The sequence below is a fragment of the Bubalus kerabau genome, chromosome 10 (assembly GCF_029407905.1).
Source record: "Bubalus kerabau isolate K-KA32 ecotype Philippines breed swamp buffalo chromosome 10, PCC_UOA_SB_1v2, whole genome shotgun sequence".
Taxonomy (NCBI): domain Eukaryota; kingdom Metazoa; phylum Chordata; class Mammalia; order Artiodactyla; family Bovidae; genus Bubalus; species Bubalus kerabau.
This window is the reverse complement of record NC_073633.1, coordinates 105,678,820-105,701,714: the sequence shown is the minus strand read 5'-3', so window position 1 is coordinate 105,701,714 and position 22,895 is coordinate 105,678,820. Positions and strand designations below refer to the sequence as shown.

General features: G+C 44.3%; 1 protein-coding gene across 1 annotated transcript in view; it reads right to left on the bottom strand.

The window, feature by feature from the left end:
• The window catches only part of TTC8 (tetratricopeptide repeat domain 8), a 47,765-nt gene that overhangs the window by 4,180 nt on the left and 20,690 nt on the right, over positions 1-22,895 (bottom strand). Inside the window, exons 8-12 of the mRNA XM_055538858.1 lie at positions 18,937-19,024; positions 15,899-16,009; positions 3,381-3,520; positions 1,875-2,049; positions 1,437-1,559 (exon numbers count right to left, since the gene is read on the bottom strand). Coding sequence (XP_055394833.1) covers positions 1,437-1,559; positions 1,875-2,049; positions 3,381-3,520; positions 15,899-16,009; positions 18,937-19,024 — 637 coding nt within the window. The remainder of the gene's footprint in view (positions 1-1,436; positions 1,560-1,874; positions 2,050-3,380; positions 3,521-15,898; positions 16,010-18,936; positions 19,025-22,895) is intronic.

Sequence of the window (22,895 nt, the reverse complement as noted above, 5' to 3'; positions counted from 1 at the left end):
TGTTTCCTCAGGTTCAGCAACACGCTTCGGAGGCCAGGCTGGAGGTTACCGTTCTGGCGTGTGCACACAGGGTCTGTGACCTTGGTTAGCTACTTACCCTCCTCTAGTCTGTTTCCTCCTCTCTAACACAGGGAATGGAACAGCTATTTATCTTGATTGTCATTTAATATGGTATGAGTGTATTTAGCTTTTAAACTTCCTGTTAGGTAAATGATAACAACAAAATATAATGTATTAAGCATGTATCGTGTGACTTTACTATTCCAAGTGCTTTACACGCACAAGCGGCTCGCCTTCACAGGAAGCCTTCAGGTCGGCTGCCGTGATGACGCATTTTATTTATCATCCGCTCAGCCCACCCACACTAAGCGCCTCCCCAGGGTCGGGCAACGGCTCTGATGCTGAAAACACAGCAGTTAGAAGGCAGAGAAGGTCCCTGCTTTCACACAGCTAGCATTCTGCATTCTACACACAGACTGAAAGTATCTGATAAAATGGCAAGTACTGTGAAGGAGAAAACACCAGGAGACGATACTGAGGGCTCCTTTAGACTGACGGTCCAGTGGGTCTTTCTGAAGAGGTGGTAATTAAGTGAAGACCTGAACGATAAAAAGAAAAGGGTCCCGGTCGGATCTGAAAGGAGTCCAAAGGCCCCACAGTAGGAACGGGCCCACCCAGCAGCCAGCAGCTCACGCATCTGATGGCCGGTGGGGGGGAAGGACTGGTGGCAAAGGTGGTCTGAGGGGGGCCCCAGAGGCCAGACAATGTGGGGCCCTGAAGGCTAAGGTTTGAAGTTCAAACTATTCACATATTCCGAGTTGCAGGGAGGAGCCTTTGGAGGATGCTAAGTAAAGCAGTGATGAAATAATCTTGCTTTAAAAACATACCCTTAAGGCTGTCCTGAGGAAAATACATTACAGGGTGCACTTCCTTGCTGATGGAAGCGGAAACAAAGACCATGCCTAGGAGACTCTCTACTCACCCAGGCTGGAGACGACAGCGGCCTGGAGGAGGGGGCGAGGGGCAGAGCGTGGACAGGGTTCACTAGAGGCAGGGGGTGGTGGGGAAGGGGCAGTTGGAAAGGAGAAGTTTCTGGGTGCGGGGGTGGGAGGGAGTCCTAGGATATGTAGGGGGTGGTCCTAGGATGCGGGCCTGAGCAGCGGGGTGGCGGTTGGGGGGCTGTGAATGGTGGAGCGGTTCACGACCATAGGACAGGCTAGGGAGGTGCAGTTTTGCCCTAATAAACTCGAGCGTTCTGTTTTGGACACTGAAAGGTTAAGTGACTTGTCCAAGGTCACGCTGCCCATACTGGGACTCAAACCCTGGGCAGTCAGACCCCAGAGCTCATTTTGAAACTGTCACGTGTGAAGACGGCTGCACGTGGCTGCTGTTCTGGGAAGCAAGCAGGCTGTCCGCAGCCCGCGGGGCTGGCTGACCTGCTCCACGTGGCCCCTCCGCATCTCCAGCACGGCCAGGTTGTTGTAGGCCTCTGTGTGGTGGTTGTTGCTCACCAGAGCCAGCCGGAAGCACTGGAGGGCCAGGTTTGTGTCCCCTATTCCCTGTAAGAGAAGAGCGCAAACTCGCACACACAAATCCGGCCACTTCCTCCCGCCGCCTCCGACCTCCTCACCCCATACACATCTCTCCTGCCGCCGCAGAGAAAACGACACATCCCAACACAGGAGTCGGCTGTGACTTGTACGTAAGGGGATTAACCTGGGGATGTAAAACGAGTTTGGGTGACTCCCAGAAATCTCTATAAATTGGTACAAGGACTGTAACCAAACCTGGATTTCCAGTACATGAAAATTTCTTCAAGACTAACGTGTGGCTACCTTTTCTAGAATAGAAACTATATCAGGGAAACAACGTACCACAGCGACATGTCCCAAGTTGTACCAGACGTCAGCTACCTCTTCTTCATTTTCAGCCAGAGAAAGGGCACGTTCAAACGAGGTCAGAGTCATATCGTACTGCTGCGCGTAGAAGCAACACAGCCCCAGGTTGTTAAAAAGCTGGCAGTTGTAAACACCCATCTGGAGGAGTCGCCTTTTTGAAAAGAACACACACTCTCTGGCGTCAGATCAACTTTACAGATATTGACATATTTTTTACAAAGTTAGGAATGAATTCATTTTATACGTTTTTAATACCCTCCAAAGAACAGAAAGTATTATAGTAAATGAAAAAGAGTTTAAAGCAAATTCAAGAGCATGTCTTTTGTAATGGTTCCAGTCATGAGAAATGTATCCAGAGGCAAAGTCAGAAATAACTTATCTTTTTTTTTCCCCCCCAAAAGCTTTGCTAGAGTATTAAAATAATAAATAAATAGTCACATAAAGTAAAACCCCTGCACACTCTGTCCTCATGCAACTTTGGGGCTCGGAAGGGAAATTTCTAAGACCTTCTAACCAAGCTCGAGGCCTTTGTTTAGCCTCCCGAGTTTTCGGCTGAGTTGGATTCTGGTTGTGTTGTGTGGTTCAGCTACATCCAGTGACCGCCAGTGAACTTCTACTCAGGAAGACAAGACTGTCGGGGGATCCCGATGTTCCCCATTTAGCTTTCACGCTGCAGCTGAAGAACCCTATTTTGCTTCTATTCATCATTAATCCCGAAGGAAGAGAGAGTTCCAACAAGCATGTCAAAATCACCCCAGCTGCCCTGAGGAACCTGTGACCCGCTCCCGGGGTAGGGGAGTAGAGACGGCTGTGTGGGCACAGGCTGGCATTCACATTATTCTCTTTTGTGCTCCAACATGTACTTAGAAAGAACTCCTGTCAGCTGCCAGTTATCTCCCTGTTTATTACCCAAGGGCTGAAGAGGAAGTCATAATTTAAAAATTAATCTCAGAAACCATCTATAGGATAAAATAAGTATGTGCTCAAAGAACCAGTGAACATAACTTATTTAGATTTTGCAAACATATTTGTGGGATTCTGTTTTAAGGTCCTCATCACAACTTTAGAGCCTGGGGTCCACTGCTCTTCACAAATCACATTATTATTTCACCTTTAAGGTTTGACACTGTGTACAGTGGTACTGAACTGAACTGAACAGTGATATTAGTGGAGGCAGTGACGTGGAAGCTTCTGGTAACTGTTGTTATTGGTTGATGACAAAATGGCCAATTCACATACATGGACATGCTGTTAAATGTAGGCATTTATCCAGGTGTGTTTCTGCAAGATGCTAAATGTTTCTGCATTTCCAAATTATTTAAAAATAGGTTCAGTAGTCATAAAACATCTGAGTGCTTGAATTTTTAGTCTCATATAAACATGGCCCACACATTATTTCCCTGCATCTTCGTTCCGTCTTTATCACTTTTTGCGTCACTATTTCACAGGAAAGCAGTTTTACAAACTGAACGTAAAGTGCACCTGTAAAACCGGAGCGCCACTTCTGGCTGGTCAGAGTAGAAGTGGTTGCTTCCAATGCACGCAATGGCTTCCACGTGAGTATTGTCTTGTTTCAAAACCTCTTTGTAGTATTCAGTGGCTGATGAAATATTGTTCATCTCCTATTCTCCATCAAGAGGGAAGAGCAATACTGTATTAATATTCAACAAGAAATTGTTACGATGATGACTGGCTTACATTATTTTATTCAATTCAGTATTTTTTCCAATTCAACATTTAGTAAGAGCCTGCCACAGCCAGACTCTGTTCTAGGCCCTGGGGGCACAATGTGAACAAAAAGATAAGATTACAGTCACCACCCACCCCCACCCCACATCTGTAGTTTCGCTTTCATGAGTTCGGTGAGCCACAGATCAAAAATATTTAGAAAAAAATTCCAGAAAGTTCCAAAAAGCAAAACTTGAGTTTGCTGCACTGGAAATTATTTTTATACCATTTACTTTACATCTCCAGCTATTTACATGGCATTTGTATCGCATGAGGCATCATAAGCGATCTAGAGGTGATTTAAAGTATACACATGGGGACTTCCTGGAGGCCCAGGGGTTACGAATCCTCCTTGCAATGCAGGGAATGCAGGTTCAATTCCTGGTTGGGGAACTAAGACCCCACAGGCTGTGCAGCAACAATGCCCATGTGCTGCAACGAGAGAACCCATGCACCACAATGAAAGATCCCACGTGAAGTAACTAACACCCAACACAGACAGATAAAAATTTTTAAATAAATGAAGTATACAGATAGATGTGGGAAGGTTATATGCAAATACTCTGCCACATTATATAAGGGACTGGAGCACCCACAGATCTTGACAACCCAGGGGTATCCTGGGACCAATCCCCCTTGGATGCAGAAAGACAGCGGCACTGTCCTCGAGGAGGTTACATCTGGTAGGAAGACAAGCACACGAACACTTCCTGTCTTAGAGGAAGGCCTTTCAGCTTTTCATCATTAAGTCTGATGTCAGCTGTGGGTCTGTCATATGTGGACTTTATTATGATGAGGTATGATTCCTCTATGACCTCTTTCTGGAGAATTCTTATCATAAATGGATGTTGAATTTTCTCAAAAGCTTTTCTGCATCTATTGAGATATGGTTTTTATTCTTCAATTTGTAAAGATGGATATCACATTGATTGATTTGCAAATATTGAAAAATCCTTGCATCCCTGAGATAAATCCCACTTGATGATGGTGTATGATCCTTTGGATTCAGTTAATATTTTGTTGAGGATTTCTGCATTTTCTCTAAGATCAGGAATAAGACAAGGAGGCCCACTCTCACCACTTTTATTCAACTTAGTATTGGAAGTCCTAGCCACAGCAACCAGACAAGAAAATGAAATAAAAGGAATCCAAATTGGAAAGGAAGAAGTAAAACTATCACTATTTACAGATGACATGATATTATACATAGAAATTCCTAAAGGTACCACCAGAAAACTACCGGAGCTCATCAATGAAGTTGGTAACACTTCAGGATACAAACGTATATATATAAATCTATTGCATTTCTATGCATTAACAACAAACTATCAGAAAAAGAAATTAAGGAAACATCCTATTTACCATCACATAAAAAAGAACAAAATACTAGGAATAAACCTACCTTAGGAGGTAAAAGACCTATACTTGGAAAACTTTAAGACACTAATGAAAGAAACTGAAGACAAAAGAAACAGATGGAAAGATACAGCATATTCTTAGATTTGAAGAATCAATATAGTTAAAATGACTATACCACCCAAGGCAATCTACAGATTCAATTCAATCTCTATCAAACTGCTGCTGCTGCTGTCGCTTCAGTCGTGTCTCACTCTGTGCGACCCCACAGACGGCAGCCCACCAGGCTCCCCAGTCCCTGGGATTCTCCAGGCAAGAACACTGGAGTGGGTTGCCATTTCCTTCTCCAATGCATGAAAGTGAAAAGTGAAAGTGAAGTCACTCAGTTGTGTCCAACTCTTAGCGACCCCATGGACTGCAGCCCACCAGGCTCCTCCGTCCATGGGATTTTCCAGGCAAGAGTACTGGAGTGGGGTGCCATTGCCTTCTCCGCTCTATCAAACTAGCAATGGCATTTTTCACAGAACTGGAATAAATAATTTTAAAATTTGTACAGAGACAAGAAAGACCCCGAATAGTCAAAACAATATGAAGAAAGAAGAAGGAGCTGGAGGAATCATACTTCCTGATTTGAGACTGCACTACAAAGCTACAATGTTCAAAACAGTATGGTGCTGGCACAAAAAGAGACATATATTAATAGATCATTGGAACAGCGAGCCCAGAAATAAAACCACGTACTTATTATGGTCAATTAATCTACCACAAAGGAGGCAAGAATATACAATGGAGAAAAGACAGTGTCTTCAATAACTGGTGCACTACATGTAAAAGAATGAAGTTGGAAAATTTTCTCACACTATATTCAAAAATAAAGTCAAGGATTTAACCACTGGTGGTCCAGCAGTTAAGAATCTGCCTACTTATACAGAGGACAGGGGGTCGATCCCTGGTCTGGGAAGATTCCATACGCTTCAGGGCAACTAAGCCCATGTGTCACCATTACTGAGCTCACGCGCCACAGCTCCTGAGCCCACGTCCCACAGCTACTGAGCCCACGTGCCACAGCTCCTGAGCCCATGTGCCACAGCTACTGAGCCCACGTGCCACAGCTACTGAGCCCACATGCCACAGCTACTGCACCCACGCACCACAGCTCCTGAGCCCGCGCGCCACAGCTCCTGAGCCCATGCACTAGAGCCTGCACGCCACAGCTCCTGAGCCCACGTCCCACAGCTATTGTGCCCGCGCGCCACAGCTACTGCACCCACGCGCCACAGCTCCTGAGCCCATGAGCTAGAGCCCGTGCGCCACAGCTCCTGAGCCCACGTCCCACAGCTCCTGAGCCCACATCCCACAGCTCCTGAGCCCACGTCCCACAGCTCCTGAGCCCACATCCCACAGCTACTGTGCCCACGCGCCACAGCTCCTGAGCCCACGTCCCACAGCTCCTGAGCCCATGAGCTAGAGCCCGCGCGCCACAGCTCCTGAGCCCACGTCCCACAGCTACTGAGCCCACGTCCCACAGCTACTGTGCCCACGCGCCACAGCTCCTGAGCCCGCGCGCCACAGCTCCTGAGCCCGCGCGCCACAGCTACTGCGCCCACGCGCCACAGCTCCTGAGCCCATGCGCTAGAGCCCACACGCCACAGCTCCTGAGCCCATGCGCTAGAGCCTGCGCGCCACAGCTCCTGAGCCCACATCCCACAGCTACTGCGCCCGCGCGCCACAGCTCCTGAGCCCATGTGCCACAGCTACTGCGCCCACGCGCCACAGCTCCTGAGCCCACGTCCCACAGCTACTGCGCCCGCGCGCCACAGCTACTGAGCCCACGTCCCACAGCTACTGAGCCCGCGCACCACAGCTACTGTGCCCGCGCACCACAGCTCCTGAGCCCATGCGCTAGAGCCCACACGCCACAGCTCCTGAGCCCATGCGCTAGAGCCTGCGTGCCACAGCTCCTGAGCCCACGTCCCACAGCTCCTGAGCCCACGTCCCACAGCTACTGAGCCCACGTCCCACAGCTCCTGAGCCCACGCGCCACAGCTACTGCGCCCACGCGCCACAGCTACTGCGCCCACGTGCCACAGCTACTGCGCCCACGCGCCACAGCTCCTGAGCCCACGTCCCACAGCTCCTGAGCCCGTGCGCCACAGCTACTGAGCCCACGCGCCACAGCTCCTGAGCCCACGTCCCACAGCTCCTGAGCCCATGCGCTAGAGCCTGCGCACCACAGCTCCTGAGCCCGCGCGCCACAGCTACTGTGCCCACGTGCCACAGCTCCTGAGCCCACGTCCCACAGCTCCTGAGCCCACGTCCCACAGCTCCTGAGCCCGTGCGCCACAGCTACTGAGCCCGCGCGCCACAGCTCCTGAGCCCACGTCCCACAGCTCCTGAGCCCATGTGCCACAGCTCCTGAGCCCATGCGCTAGAGCCCGCGCGCCACAGCTCCTGAGCCCGCGCGCCACAGCTCCTGAGCCCACGTCCCACAGCTCCTGAGCCCGTGCGCCACAGCTACTGAGCCCGTGCGCCACAGCTCCTGAGCCCACGTCCCACAGCTCCTGAGCCCATGCGCCACAGCTCCTGAGCCCATGCGCTAGAGCCCGCGCGCCACAGCTCCTGAGCCCGCGCGCCACAGCTACTGTGCCCACGTGCCACAGCTACTGCGCCCATGCGCCACAGCTCCTGAGCCCACGTCCCACAGCTCCTGAGCCCGTGCGCCACAGCTACTGAGCCCACGTCCCACAGCTCCTGAGCCCACGACCCACAGCTCCTGAGCCCATGCGCCACAGCTCCTGAGCCCATGCGCTAGAGCCCGCGCGCCACAGCTCCTGAGCCCACGCGCCACAGCTACTGTGCCCACGTGCCACAGCTACTGCGCCCACGCGCCACAGCTCCTGAGCCCACGTCCCACAGCTCCTGAGCCCATGCGCCACAGCTACTGAGCCCATGTCCCACAGCTCCTGAGCCCACGACCCACAGCTCCTGAGCCCATGCGCCACAGCTCCTGAGCCCACACGCCACAGCTACTGCGCCCACGCGCCACAGCTCCTGAGCCCGCATGCCTGGAGCCCGTGCTCCACAACAAGAGAAGCCACCACGTGAGGAGCCTGTACACAGTGATGATGAGCAGCCCCTGCTGGCTGCAACTCAAAATGGACTAAAGACCAAAACATAAGACCAGAAACCATAAAACTCCTAGAAGAAAACACAGGCAGAATAGTCTCTGACATATATCATAGCACCACTTTTTCTGGATCTGTCTCCTAAAGCAAAGGAAGAAAAAGCAAAAATAACCAAATGGGACCTAAATAGACTTAAAAGCTTCTGCACAGCAAAGAAAACCATTGACAGAATGGAAACAACCTAATGAATGGGTGAAAATATATGCGAATTAGATGACTGATGAGTGGTTAGTATCCAAAACATACAAACAGCTCATACAACGCAATATCAAAAAACAAATAAGCCAATTAAAAAACAGACAGAAGGCCTGAATAGGTTTTTTTCCCCAAAGAGGACATTCAGACGGCAACAGCACTCCCCAGTGCAAGGCTTCATTCAGTGTCACAGGTGCCAAACTTGGTGCACCATCTACTCAGGCTGCCATAACAAAATACCACAGACTGAGTGGCTTAAACAACAGGAATTTCTGTCCTCACAGTTCTGGAGGCTTGAAGTCCAAGGTCACAGAGCTGATGTCATAGCATTTTAGTGAGGACTTTCTTCCTGGCTACAGAGGGCCACCTTCTCACTGTGTCTTTGTGTGAGACAGAGAGAGCACTCAAGTGCTATCTGGGGTCTTTTTAAAAATATCTTTACAATGTTGTGTTGGTTTCTGCATAAAACACAAATCAGCCATAATTATATATCTATCCCCTCCCTCCCAAACCTTCCACCCCTCCCCTCATCCCAGCCCTCTAGGTCATCACAGAGCCTCAGGCTGGGCTTCCTGTGTCATACAGCAACCTCTCACCAGCTACCCATTTTACACATGGTACTGTATAAATGTTGATGCCACTTCCCCATTCGTCCCACTCTCTCCCTCCCCACTGTGTCCACAGTCCACTCTCTACATCTGCGGATGTGTGTGTATATATATACACACAATGGAGTATTACTCAGCATAAAAAAGAACAAGTTTGAGGCACTTCTAGTAAGGTGGATAAACCTAGAGCCTGTTATACAGAGTGAAATAAGTCAGAAAGAGAAAAACAAATCTCATATATTAACGCATAAATATGGAATCCAGAAAAATGGTACTGATGAACCTACTTGCGGGGAAGGAATGCTGTCTTGCCTTATAGGGGCACTAATCCCATCACGAGGGCCCACCCTCATGAGCTCATCTAACCGTAATTATCTCCCCAAGGCCCTGTCTCTAGACACCCTCACACGGTGTTGGGGCTTCAGCAAAAGAATGTATGAGGTAGGGAGGCAGAAAATTCAGTCTGCCACAGATGGTAACACCCAATTCAAAGAAGACTCCAGCCTGAGTGGTCAGTTGTTTCAAGGCTTTTGGTTCTATAAAATTACCTTAGAAGTCTGTATCTGTTAACCTCATACTCCTAACCTGTCATCCACACCACTCCCTCTTCCCTCTGGTAACCATTATGTTTGTCTCCTATGTTGGTAAGTCTGTTTCCACTTTGCATACCTGAAATTAAGACACTTCTATAAACAATGCCTTAGAATGTCTGCATACTTGATTGATGGTCATGGACTTAATTTATGTAATCTCTAGGAATTTTAGACTGAAACTATCATGTCTTTGGGGCTTCCCCACCAGCTTAGTGGTGAAGAACATCTGCCTGCCAATGCAGGAGATGAGGGTTCAATCCCTGGGTCAGGAAGATGTCCTGGAGAAGGACATGGCAACCCACTCCACTATTCTTGCCTGGAGAATCCCATGGACAGAGGAGCCTGGTGGGCTACATTCAAAGGGGTTGCAAAAGTGCTGGACACGACTTAGCAACTGAACAGACACACACAACATGTCTTTGACAACCTTATATGAAATTTTTCAAAGTTGTTATTATAAAATATGTGCTGATATTAAATAAACTTAAATGTACATTTAAAAATCTCATAAGTAACTGCAAATAGCCTCCAAATGGGTTGTACCAGTATACGCTCCCGTGACATTTGTTCCTCTACGCCCTTGACAACCTTAAACACCATGAAACTTAGTCATCTTTAAGTAAAAAGTGACACTGTTGTTCCAATTTTCATTTCCTTAATTATCACTGAGGTTAGCACCCGACACACCACACACCTCTTTCCCTGCGAACTGTGGATTCATGTCTTTTGTCAGCTTTGCGGTCCCAGCTCTTGTCCTCTCATTGTTGGTTTGTGTGAGGGGCTCGGGTGGGAAACTGCCCTCTAGCTCAGGAGAGCTGGAGACCCAGCTGTGGCTCCAGGGTCGCTGGGCACTGCCTGCTGTTTCCTCCCCGACGATGAACGCGTGCTGACGCGGACTTCCGCGGACAACCCAGGAAGTCCACGTGTTGATGAACATTCTCTTCAGAGGGAAAGCACAGGTGGTTTGCTTGAGTCCTTCCAGGCATGTGTCAACCAGCACCAGGACGAAAGGGCGGCGGTGTAGGTGAACTGCGGCCGGAGTCTGGCTGCTGTCTCAGCTCTGGAGCGACCACTTGCATGGAGAGGGGCCAGGTCACCGTGTGGGCTGCAAGGACAAGGGCCACACCGTGGTCTCACCCCCACCAGTGCTCTGAGGAAACACCTGCTGTGGTTTCCATGCTTATGTGCTTGACCAAAATGAGAATTTATAAGCGTGGATATGCACACTTACGTGTCAGTGTGTAATTCTCCCATCAATCTATAAACCACCTGAAACCCAGCAATTGTTGAGCAACATATAAAGTGAAGACAGTCAAAGTAGCCTTTTTTTCCCTGTCCCAGGTATGGCAAATATGTTCCCTGTTTGATATTTTTACCTGTTTTGTTAGGGTTTGCTTTTATTTGTATTTTCGTTTTTACAGCATAGAAAATTTAACCTTTATGTTCTCATATTGATAAATTTTTTCTATTATGGCTTTCTGAATTATTATCATGTTTAGAAAGGTCTTCCCCAATTCAAGTTTATATAAATAATTCATCTGTATTTCTTCTGAAATATTCATGGTTTTAAATCTTCGAGTCACCTGGTAGCAATGGGTTCCTTTTTTTTTTTTTTTAAGTATTTATTTATTTGGCTGCCCCAAGTCTTCATTGCAGCATGCAGAGTCTTTGGTTGCGGCATCTCAACTCTTCAGTTGAGGCATGTGAGATCTAGTTCCCTGACCAGGGATCAAACACAGTCCCCCTGCATTTGGAGCGTGGATCACCAGGTAAGTCCCAGCAATGCGTTCTTTCAGGATAAGAAATCATTACTCATCCAGCTCTATTCTAAAGTTATTAAACAATCCAATAATCCAGTTGGTTTAATAGACAGTCTTTATCACATAAATTTTCATATGTATGAATACACACAGATTCTATTTCTGTCCTTTCTTTAATCTATTCCAGCATTAGAACTGTTTATAGTAGCTCAAGAATAAATTTTATGAATGTAGATTTAAAATAATATCTTCAAACATACAAATATCACTTCAACTATCATTTAAGTGATTATTACAGTAGTTATTAGTGGTTATTTTTTGAACTAATCCACAGAATATCATCTGAGTTAAATTAAAGAACTGACTCATCTGAAAAGACCCTGATGCTGGGAAAGATTGAAGGTGGGAGGAGAAGGGGACAACAGAGGATGAGATGGTTGCATGGCATCACCAACTCGATGGACATGAGTTTGAGTCAACTCTGGGAATTGGTGATGGACAGGGAGGCCTGGCATGCTGCAGTCCATGGGGTTGCAAAGAGTTGGACATGACTGAGTGACTGAACTGAACAGAATATCAACACTGCGTTTTAGTTATTTAAAACAAAATTGTAAATAACGTTTACATTTTGCTATGATTCTCAAACTCTGTTATATATCAGAATCACCTTGTGAGCTTGCTCAGCAGACAAAAGCCTGTATCCCACTTTCCAGGACATGTGAGTCAGGAGGAAGAAAATGGGCCTCACTCACAAACACTCCCAAAGTCATTTCTATATACAGTAAAGTTCAAGGACCATGAGAACAATATTTCCTAGGGTAATTATTCAGTTTCAAACACCTTTTAACATTTGCAGCGTGCTGTGCTTAGCCACTCAGTCGTGTCCAACTCTTTGCGACTCCTTGAACTGTAACCCGCCAGGCTCCTCTGTCCATTGAATTCTCCAGGCAAGAATACTAGAGTGGGTTGCCATGCCCTCCTCCAGGGGATCTTCCCAACCCAGGGATCAAACCCAGGTCTCCCGCATTGCAGGCGGATTCTTTACCGTCTGAGCCACCAGGGAAGCAAGACAGGCCTTTATTTGAACCTTTTAACACAGAATAGTTCAAATAAAGGCCCGCCTTTCAAATGAATAAACAAAAGGCCCCAAGAAAAAGTAAAACCACAACCAAATAAATTTAGCAAGGATAAATCATTTAAAACAAGATTCTGTACAGAACAAGCAATAAATAATAGGCAGCACAACATGTTCATTTAAAAGAAACAAGATCAAAATTTAAGTGATAAAACAAAAAAAGAAGAACATAAAGGAAAAGAATCCCTCCAGAGAAAAGTATGATATACAAAAATTCCTAAAGGCATATGCTGTGTAAGCTCCAAGGCTAAGAACCAAACTTTACTAATTAACCCTCAATCCACTGTCACATAAGGAGAAAAGGAACACAATGGAATTTTTGTTAGGCAAACTTTGCCATAAGTGAAATTAAGCATGTAAATTCAAGGGGAAATGCTGCATCCAGCTGTTCCAAGTCTGTGCTCAGCCCTCGGACACCCTATTTGTACACGATGTCGTCCTCAAAACTAGGATGCTCTCTTTTCACTTCTTTCTTCTTTTGAGTAAAAATTCAGATTCTACTTTTTCTCACAAAGCCTTCCCCTGTCACCCTTACAAAACAATGTGCCCCTCCAAGTCCTGGCCAGACCCAGAGCAGGGGAAGGAAGACGGTAGCTGATTAAAGAATCCACTCCAGACCCACGCCCTGTCCCAGCCATAGCAAACGATCACTGTAATGGGAGCGAGGAAGGACTCCTTCCCACCGGTTCCTTCTAACAGCAGCTCCCACCTGAGAAGGGCAGAAGGAACAAAAGGCACAAACAATTCCAACCACATCAAGACAGTCACCACTATGAATTTCACAGCTTTCAAAATGGACTCTGTTTTATTTCCTTCCTAAGCTCCTTGGTCAAAATTTTGTTCATGTTCAATTTAAGGTCACACAACTAAAGATACAGAGATACTGATATTGTTTTTTAGAGAATGGTCAAATATTTCTATTTATATGCTTATCAAAATTACATTTCTCAAGGAGAAGCTATTTCTAAACAAATTAAGGAAAATATTTGTTGTTTTCATATTACAAGTAATACATGTTGATTACAGAAAATCTGGAAAATAAAATAAAAACCATTCACACACTACTACCCAGGTATGGCAACTATTAATACTTTCCATTCTTTTTTCTAACAAAATAATTTTAAAAGATCATACCCAGCATTTCAAGAAATTTAAAAGAGAACAAAGATGCTTCTGTTAAATTGTTTTTTAAGTAAAATAACTGAAATTAAGAGATAAAACTATGTACATTCACAGATGATTGTTTTATTTACTTAGAAAATCTAAGAGAATCTATGATGTTATTAAAAAGACTATTTAGCCAAGTTTTAGTATCAAATCAACTTAAATTACTACATTCCCACTCACCAGAAATGACCATAGAAAACACAAGAGAAAAAAAGAGCAGTTCATTCACAATTTACCTACAAATACATCTGTGCAGAAAAGAGTTAACACAGTAAGCCTGGGACTCCTACTCCTAGAAAGGCCTGCTTGAAAGGCTGGCCCTTGGTGAGTAACTTAGAACTTGGCTAGTGCCCTGTGTGTGTGTGCGTGCGTGAGTGCTAAGTTGCTTCAATTGTGTCTGACTCTTTGCGACCCTATGGACTACAGCCCACCAGGCTCCTCAGTCCTTGGGATCCTCCAGGCAAGAACACTGGACTGGGTCGTCATGCCTTCCTCCATGGCATCTTCCCGACCCAGGGATTGAACCTGCGTCTCTTATATCTCCTGCATTGGCACACGGATTCTTTACGGTTGGCGCCACCTGGGAAGCCCAGCTAGTGCCCTATGCCTATATAAAACTTTCCCCAAATGACAGCATGGCTCACTACACCTGAACCCTACAAAGTGCAGCGCATGTGGTGTACGAACACCTGCCTCACTTCTTGGAGTCTGGGGTCCTGGTACGTGACAGGCAGACGGTGCCTCCCTCTATGGCCAGCCCCCAGTAACAGATTGTCATTGTTCAGTCGCTAAGTCGTGTCCGACTCTCTGAGACCCCAAGAACTGCAGCACACCAGGCTTCCCTGTTCTTCACTATCTCCCGGAGTTTGCTCAAACTCATGTCCATTGAGGTGGTGATGCCATCCTACTATCTCATCCTGTCATCCCTTTCTCCTCCTGCCTTCAATCTTTCCCAGCATCAGGGTCTTTTCTAATGAGTTGGGTCTTCCCATCAGGTGGAGCTTCAGTATCAGCCCTTCTAGTGAATATTCAGGACTGATTTCCTTTAGGATGGACTGGTTTGCTCTCCTTGCGGTCCAAGGGACTCTCAAGTCTTCTCCAGCACCACAGTTCAAAAGCATCAGCACTCAGCCTTCTTTATGTGATGGATCCCAGGTCCCTGATGCGCTTCCCTGGCAGACAGTGCTTCACACATGTTGCCACAACTTGCAGGAAGATCAAATGTGTCCTCTGTGACTCCACCAGGGGTCCGGGTGTGTGGGAGGGGAACTCTTGAAAGCCTGTGCCTGGTTTCCTCTGAACTTTGCCCCACATGCCTTCTCCCTTTACTGATTTTGCTTTGTATCCTTTTGCTACAAAAAATGGCTATGAGTACAACTGTGTGCCGAGTCAGGAGACCTAATAAATCACTGAACCTCACAGTGGTTTTGGGGACTCTCAACAAAACATTTATGAAGATAATTACAAGATATTCATTGAAAGACAACAACAACAAAAGACCTAAAGTAAATGGAGAGTTATATCATGATCCCCCTTGGGAAGAAACGCAGCCCCTCCACCCCCATCATTCTTACATTCAATGCAATTCCAATCCACATGCCGAGAGGGTTTTTTAATATGGAAGAGCAAAGGGCCAAGCATAACCAACTGGGAACAACAGGTGGTAGAATTTCCCCACCTGACATCAAGAATTATTATGAAGCTACCTTAATTAGGCAGCAGCGAGAACAACTCAATGGGGCTTTTCATGAAATTTGACAAAAATGGCTCTAAAATTTACCAGAATAAACAAAAGTCCAAAATAGCCAAGACATTCCTAATGTCTTGGAACAAAGCGCCCTCCCAAAGAGTAAGTATAATAAAGCTACAGGAATTAAGATGGTATAATATTGGTATAAGGATAGACGAGCAGACCAATAGAACAGAATAGAAAACCCAAAACATATCTACCGCATACACAGAAAAAAAACCTGCTGCTTGACAGTACAGACCTGAGAGAAGGATCAGTTAATGTGCTGGGACAACCAACTATGCAGAGGGAGGAACTAATTCAAATTCCTGTCTCATACCATTCTCTATACCCTTCTGTGTGTTTGAAATAAGTTTAGTTTGTTTAATGTATACACTAAAATCTCTTATTCTGTTCCTAAATCACTGGCCAACAATCATTTTACAAAATGTTACATTTTATAAGACCCCAAGGGACTATGAACTTACTTAAGTAGCATATAACCTCAATCGTATGTCAACTTTTTGAAAGACAGGAACCTTACCTCATAGATCCTGGCAATTCCACAAAGTAGGGTTACCTCTCCTGGAAACTTGTCTAAGCCTTGTTTGAAAAGATTTAAAGCAGTCACGGGCTGATCCAATGAGATGTAAACCTAAAACCAGGATACACTTCAACAAAAGGACTTAAAATAACAGTATTCGTTATGACAAATTTAAAATTGTTGCTTAGTAACAAATTATCTCCTAGATATTACAGTAAACATTTCTCAGAAATGTGTAGGATTAATTTCCAATAATGATGCTATAGTTTTATCGCCTCATGCTGTATGTGACACATTTATTCATTTGTTCCTTCAGCAAATGCTTACTGTGGGCTTACTACTGCCACACAGACTAGAGAGTAGAAAAGGATGCTGATGCACGCCAAATACTATCACATGCTGTAAAACAATTATCCTGCAATGAAAATAAATTGATTTTTAAAAAAGAGAGGATCAAGGGAAAATATTTTTTAGGATAGGACAGACCTAAGGGTGTCTATACGCAGGCACGAAGGACCAATTGTGAGGTTAATTTTAAAGATGCTGGAGAAAGAGGGCATGCCCCGGGGGAAAGTCTGAGGAGCAGCAGCTGGGGAAGCCTCTGGAGGACTTGGGGAGAAGGACCCTGAGAAGTAGAAGGAAACACATGTGTAGGGTAGAGGGGCAGGGAGTTGAGAGGGTTAGTACTCGATACTCCCGTTTAACAGTTTCCACCACTTAATTAGCAATGAGAACATTCAGCGTGGATAAACCATAACCTATTAGAAATTTCTAAAAGGAGAACTACAGTTCTATGTATAGAAACATAAGATGATGACATTTTATTTTCTTCATGATCTTGGATCCTCCGTTTCTTCCTAAACATTTAGACTGTGCTTTGAAGAAGCCCAAATGGAGCCACACAAAACTGCCTGCAGTGTTTACTGATAAACAATTAGACTAGAGGAAAGGGTATGGATGAAAACTTTTCAATTTTTACCTTACATGCTTCTGAATTGCTTTTTAAAATATAATAAATAATATAATTCCATATGTTAAGTAATATAAAATATTTAATAATTCTTAAATTAACAAGCTTAAATTATAAGAAATAACGTGGTTCCTAAAATCTGCTTGGTCTCCAATTACTTAGCAATAATTCCTTCACATATTAAAAAAAACAAGTAAATTGTAACCCTATATAGTCACATAGGCAACAACAGAGTTAAGCAAATCAATTTATGAAAAAATAATCAAACCATGTATTTAACAATAGTTAAAATAAAAAGTACATTTGTAACCACATGGCAAGTAATTATCAATTAAGAAGATAAGTCAAATACTGTAACCTGAATTATAATTTCAAGCTGTCAGAAAACTTTACTGTGATGTTTAGAAACCTTTTTAGAATTTAACATATAATGTATAAAGACACTTAGATATTAGAGTTTCAAACATTTTTTAAAAACTACTATAGACATACTAAGCTAGCACAGTAAGTTTATATGGCAGAACTTCCATTTGATTCTGTTAGTATGCTAACATTAATACCGTATTTAGAAAAGAGTAGCACTTCCTTTGGAGAAGGCAATGGCAACCCACTCCAGTGCTCTTGCCTGGAAAATCCCATGGACCGAAGAGCCTGGTGGGCTGCGGTCCATGGGGTCGCTAGGGGTCGGACACGACTGAGCGACTTCACTTTCACTTTCCACTTTCATATATTGGAGAAGGCAATGTCACCCCACTCCAGTGTTCTTGCCTGGAGAATCCCAGGGACTGGGAAGCCTGGTGGGCTGCTGTTTATAGGGCCGCACAGAGTCAGACACGACTGAAGTGACTTAGCAGCAGCAGCAGCAGCACCTCCTTTTGGAGAAGGAAATGGCAACCCACTCCAGTGTTCCTGCCTGGAGAATTCCGTGGACAGAGGAACCTGGTGGGCTGCCGTCTACAGGGCTGCACAGAGTCGGACACGACTGAAGTGACTTAGCAGCAGCAGCAGCAGATGCACTTCCTTTTCTGTCTTCTTTTCAACCTCCTTTACAACACTTCTTAAATTTAAGAAATTCTTAAAGATATATTAATACAAGATGATGTCCTAACCACCACTTCAAGTGGCCTTGGTGAGGGTAAAGTAGTCACTTATTCCAATACTGAAAATTCCAGGTGGTCCTTCACTTCTGTTGTGGCTGTGGGTGGCACTTAGGAGGCTCTAGAATCAGAAAGTCCTGGGTTTGAATTGTTGTTGTTTAGTCTCTCAGTCGTTTCTGACTCTTCTGTGACTCTGTAGACTGTAGCCCACCAGGCTCCTCTGTCCGTGGGATTTTCCTGGCAAGAATACTGGAGTGGGTTGCCGTTTCCATCTCCAGGGGATCTTCCCGACTCAGGGACTGAACCCCCATCTCCTGAGTCTCCGGCAATGACAGGCAGACTCTTTACTGCTGTGCCACTGGAGAAGCCCCCTGGGTTTGAATGCTGGCTCTTAACAGGCAAGTGAGACTGAAAATCTTCACTTATCCTCTTAAGTCTCCTTTTCCTCAACAGTACAAAGGAAATGTTAAAATCTGGTTTGCAGTGTTGCTAACAAAGTTTAATTAAATTACATGTGGAAAAGACTTGATAAAATACCTTACACTGAGTAGGTGCTCAATAAAGGGGAAATACTGTTTTTGTTATAATGGCAGAGCCAAAAAGTGAAAGACCTACATAAAAACAATCTTGTTCTCTATAGTCTGCTGACATGGGAAACAAATGTATTGTAGAAAAATGCCTCTCTAGGGCTTGTGACCCCTGGGGATAGTAAGCCTGTAGCATGTTCTTCCAATCTAACGGGTAATATTTCAAAGAGGCTGTCTTATTTTCCCTGGCAACTGATTTTTCCTGAGATGGTTATCCTCCGAATGTTCTCACCTTTTCCCTTACCATTAAAAAAAAAATGTTAAGTCCGAACACATTAACTTGCCAACTGTTCTTACAGAAACTGGCAACTCTCCCCATGCACTGGTCGGAATTTAAACATTTATCCAGAGAAGACAAATTCCACTCAATTTAAGAATACTTACTTTTGCCAAGTAGAGAAATGTATCTACCATTTCTTGCTGCTTCAGGGCTGATTTAAACTGTTTCTCTGCTTCCCGATACAATCCTAACCTAAGAACAACCATTTTAAAAATTAGATGATCGATTTAAAACAAATACCACCAGCATTCATTCATACCGAGGATATGAATTAGAGACAAATTACATCCGTTAAGAGTAAGCATGTACCAAGAAGGCGATGTTATATGCACACATGCATGTTTATACAGGTTAGAAAAAAGATGCCGGCATTCCCATATTCACTGTCTGGACGCTTAAATGGGGTGTAGAGTCTGTCTGAAGCCTAATCAGAGCAGGATGCCAGTGAGTCACCAACCAAATTGCTTGTGTCAGCGGACATGTCACATGACCTCAAGAAATGCTCAGAGCCTCCATTTTATTGGAAGAACTGAAGATGACATTTTTTTGAAAAACATCTACTTTGAGATAAAAGCCCATTTTTAAAAACTGAGGTACTGGGTTGGCCAAAAGGTTCATTCGGTTTTTTTCGTCAAGATGGCTCTGCAGCTGCTGCTGCTGAGTCTCTTCAGTCGTGTCCGACTCTGTGCGACCCCACAGACGGCAGCCCACCAGGCTCTCCGTCCCTGGGATTCTCCAGGCAAGAACACTGGAGTGGGTTGCCATTTCTGAGAGAGTCAGTTCCTAGGCAGGTTGATAGGGAGTCTAGGGGTCCCCAAGGAGAGAGGGGTCTGGAATTCTCAAGGAGGAAGAAAGGACAAACTTTTTTTCTTTCTCCACATTCCTTAGGATTATATAACAATAATGTATCCTGCCTAAGGACAGTCTTTGGATTAAACCTTCTGTTATCTTAAAATGTAAATTATGGGAGTAGGTCTGATGAGGTCTTTACAACCTCCAGACATTCTTTGGATTATATAACCTCATTGTTAACACTAGCAAGCGGGTACTCTTTCTGCCCCCTTCTGATGCCTATGTCAGAAGCTTTCTCTATCTCCTTTATACTTTAATAAAACTTTATGACACAAAAGCTCTGAGCGATCAAGCCTCGTCTCTGGCCCCAGATTGAATTCTTCTCCTCTGGGGGCCAAGAATCCCGGTGTATTCACGTGATTCAACAACAACCTTTCATTTCCTTCTCCAATGCATGAAAGTGAAAAATGAAAGTGAAGTCGCTCAGTCGTGCCCGACTCTTAGTGACCCCATGGACTGCAGCCCACCAGGCTCCTCCATCCATGGGATTTTCCAGGAAAGAGTACTGGAGTGGGGTGCCATTTGCTTAATTGTCTTTAACTTCATTCAAAACAATTTTGTTAGGTTGTGACAGCTGTCATATCAGTGTGCATTAAAAAAAAATCAAAACTGGTGAATTTTTGTACAGTCATTTTAATACTAAAGATAGAAGAAAAAAGCAACATTTTCAGAATACTATGCTTTATTATTTCAAGAAAGATAAAAAAAATGCAACTGAAATGCAAAAGAAAAAAAAAGCAGCATGTAGAGAAGGTGCTGTGACTGATCAAATGAGTCAAAAGTGGTTTGTGAAGTTACGTGCTGGAGATTTCTCACAGGACATGCTGAAACCAAGTGCTGAAAATCATTTATACCAGTGTGGTATGTTAATCATTTTGATGTTTGGGTTCCACATAAGTTGAGCAGAAAAAAATCCTGACTGGATTTCTGACGCGCTTCTCTACTTACACATAAGGAAAATGCTCCATTTTTAAACAAATTGTGGCAGGTGATGAAAAGTGGATACTGTACAATCGTGTGGAATGATAGAGATTGTGGGGCAAGTGAAATGTACCACCACCAACCACACCAAAGGCCAGTCTTCATCCAAAGAAGCTGATGTTGTGTATATGCTGGGATTGGAAAGGAGTCCTCTATTATGAGCTGTTTCTGGAAAACCTAATGATTAATTCCAACAAGTACTGCTCCCAATTAGACCAACTAAAAGCAGCACTCAACAAAAAGCGTGCAGAATTAGTCAACAGAAAACGCACAGTCTTTTATCAAGATTGTGCAAGACCACGTTTGTTTGATGACCTGGCAAAAATTGTTACAGCGTGGCTGAGAGTTCTGATTTCTCTGCCATATTCACCAGACATTCCACCTTCGGATTTCCATTTGTTTTGGTCTTGAAAAATGTGTCTTTTATTTTTAATTTAAAAAACAGAAGGAACTTTTTGGCCAACTCAATATAATTGCCATACCACATTATATCAACTTCAGGCATGTAACATAATAATCTGATATTTGTACATATTGCAAGATGATCACCACAATAAGTCTAATTAACATCCATCACCATACACAGCTACAGAATTTTTTTTCTTGTGATAAGAACGTTTAAGTTTTACTTTGTCAGAAAATTTTGCACACACAATACAGCATTATTAACTATGGCTGCCATGCTCTAAGTGACATTCCCACAACTTATTTATTTTATAACTGATGTTTGAACCTTTTGACTCCCGCTACCAATCTGCCCACCTCTAGTCTCAACCTCAGGCAACTACCAATCTGTCCTCTGTATCTATGAACTTTGTTAATTATTTTTGGTTCCTCATATAAGGGAGATCATTAAGGATATTTGTCTTTCTCTATGAGACTTAGTTTACTTAGCATAATGCCCTCCAAACCCATTCATGCCATCTCGAACGGCAAGATTTCACAGGCACTAGATTGTCTCCATATCTTGGCTATTAATGCTGCAATAAACATGGTGATGCAGATATCTTTTTTTCAAGTCAGTGTTTTCATTTATTCAGATAGATATCCAGAATGAGAATTGCTGAAGTACATGGTATAGCAATTTTTAATTAACTTAAAATTAATTTTAAAATTTAATTAATTTAAAATTTTAATTTCAAGCACATTTTTCATGTTTTCGGGAACCTCCATACTGTTTTCCTTGTGGCTGCACTCATTTACACTTTCATCACCAGCTCATGAGGGTTCTTCTTCCCTCACATCCTGCCAACACTTGTGATTTCTAGGCTTTTCAATAACAGTCATTCTAACCGATGTAAGATGACAATCTCACTGTGGTTTGACTTGCGTTTCTCTGAGGATTAGTTGTGGAGCACCTTTTCATGTACCTGTTGGGCCTCTTGTCTTTTTTAGAAAAAAAGTCTTTTCAGAGCTTCTGCACATTTTTTAATGAAAGTGCTCAAGTTTTTTTTTTTCCTATTAATTTTTATGAGTTCATGATATATGTTTTGTGTATGTTAACACATTTTGCATATGTTCAGTTCAGTTCAGTTCAGTCGCTCAGTCGTGTCCGACTCTTTGCAACCCCATGAATCACAGCACGCCAGGCTTCCCTGTCCATCACCAATTCCCGGAGTTTACCCAAACTCATGTCCATCAAGTCGGTGATGCCATCCAGCCATCTCATCCTCTGTCATCCCCTTCTCCTCCTGCCCCCAATCCCTCCCAGCATCAGGGTCTTTTCCAATGAGTCAACTCTTCGCATGAGGTGGCCAAAGTATCAGAGTTTCAGCTTCAACATCAGTCCTTCCAATGAACACCCAGGACTGATCTCCCTTAGGATAGACTGGTTGGATCTCCTTGCAGTCCAAGGGACTCTCACCACATTTCAAAAGCATCAATTCTTTGGTGCTCAGCTTTCTTTATAGCCCAACTCTCACATCCATACGTGACTACTGGAAAAACCATAGCTTTGACTAGATGGACCTTTGCTGGCAAAGTAATGTCTTTGCTTTTTAACATGGTTTTTAGGTTGATGATAGCTTTTCTTCCAAGGAGCAAGAGTCTTTTAATTTCATGGCTGTAGTCATCATCTGCAGTGATTTTGGAGCCCCCCAAAATAAAGTCTCTCACTGTTTCCATTGTTTCCCCATCTATTTGCATTAAGTGATGGGACCGGATGCCATGATTTTAGTTTTCTGAATGTTGAGTCTTAAGCCAACTTTTTCACTCTCCTCTTTCACTTTCA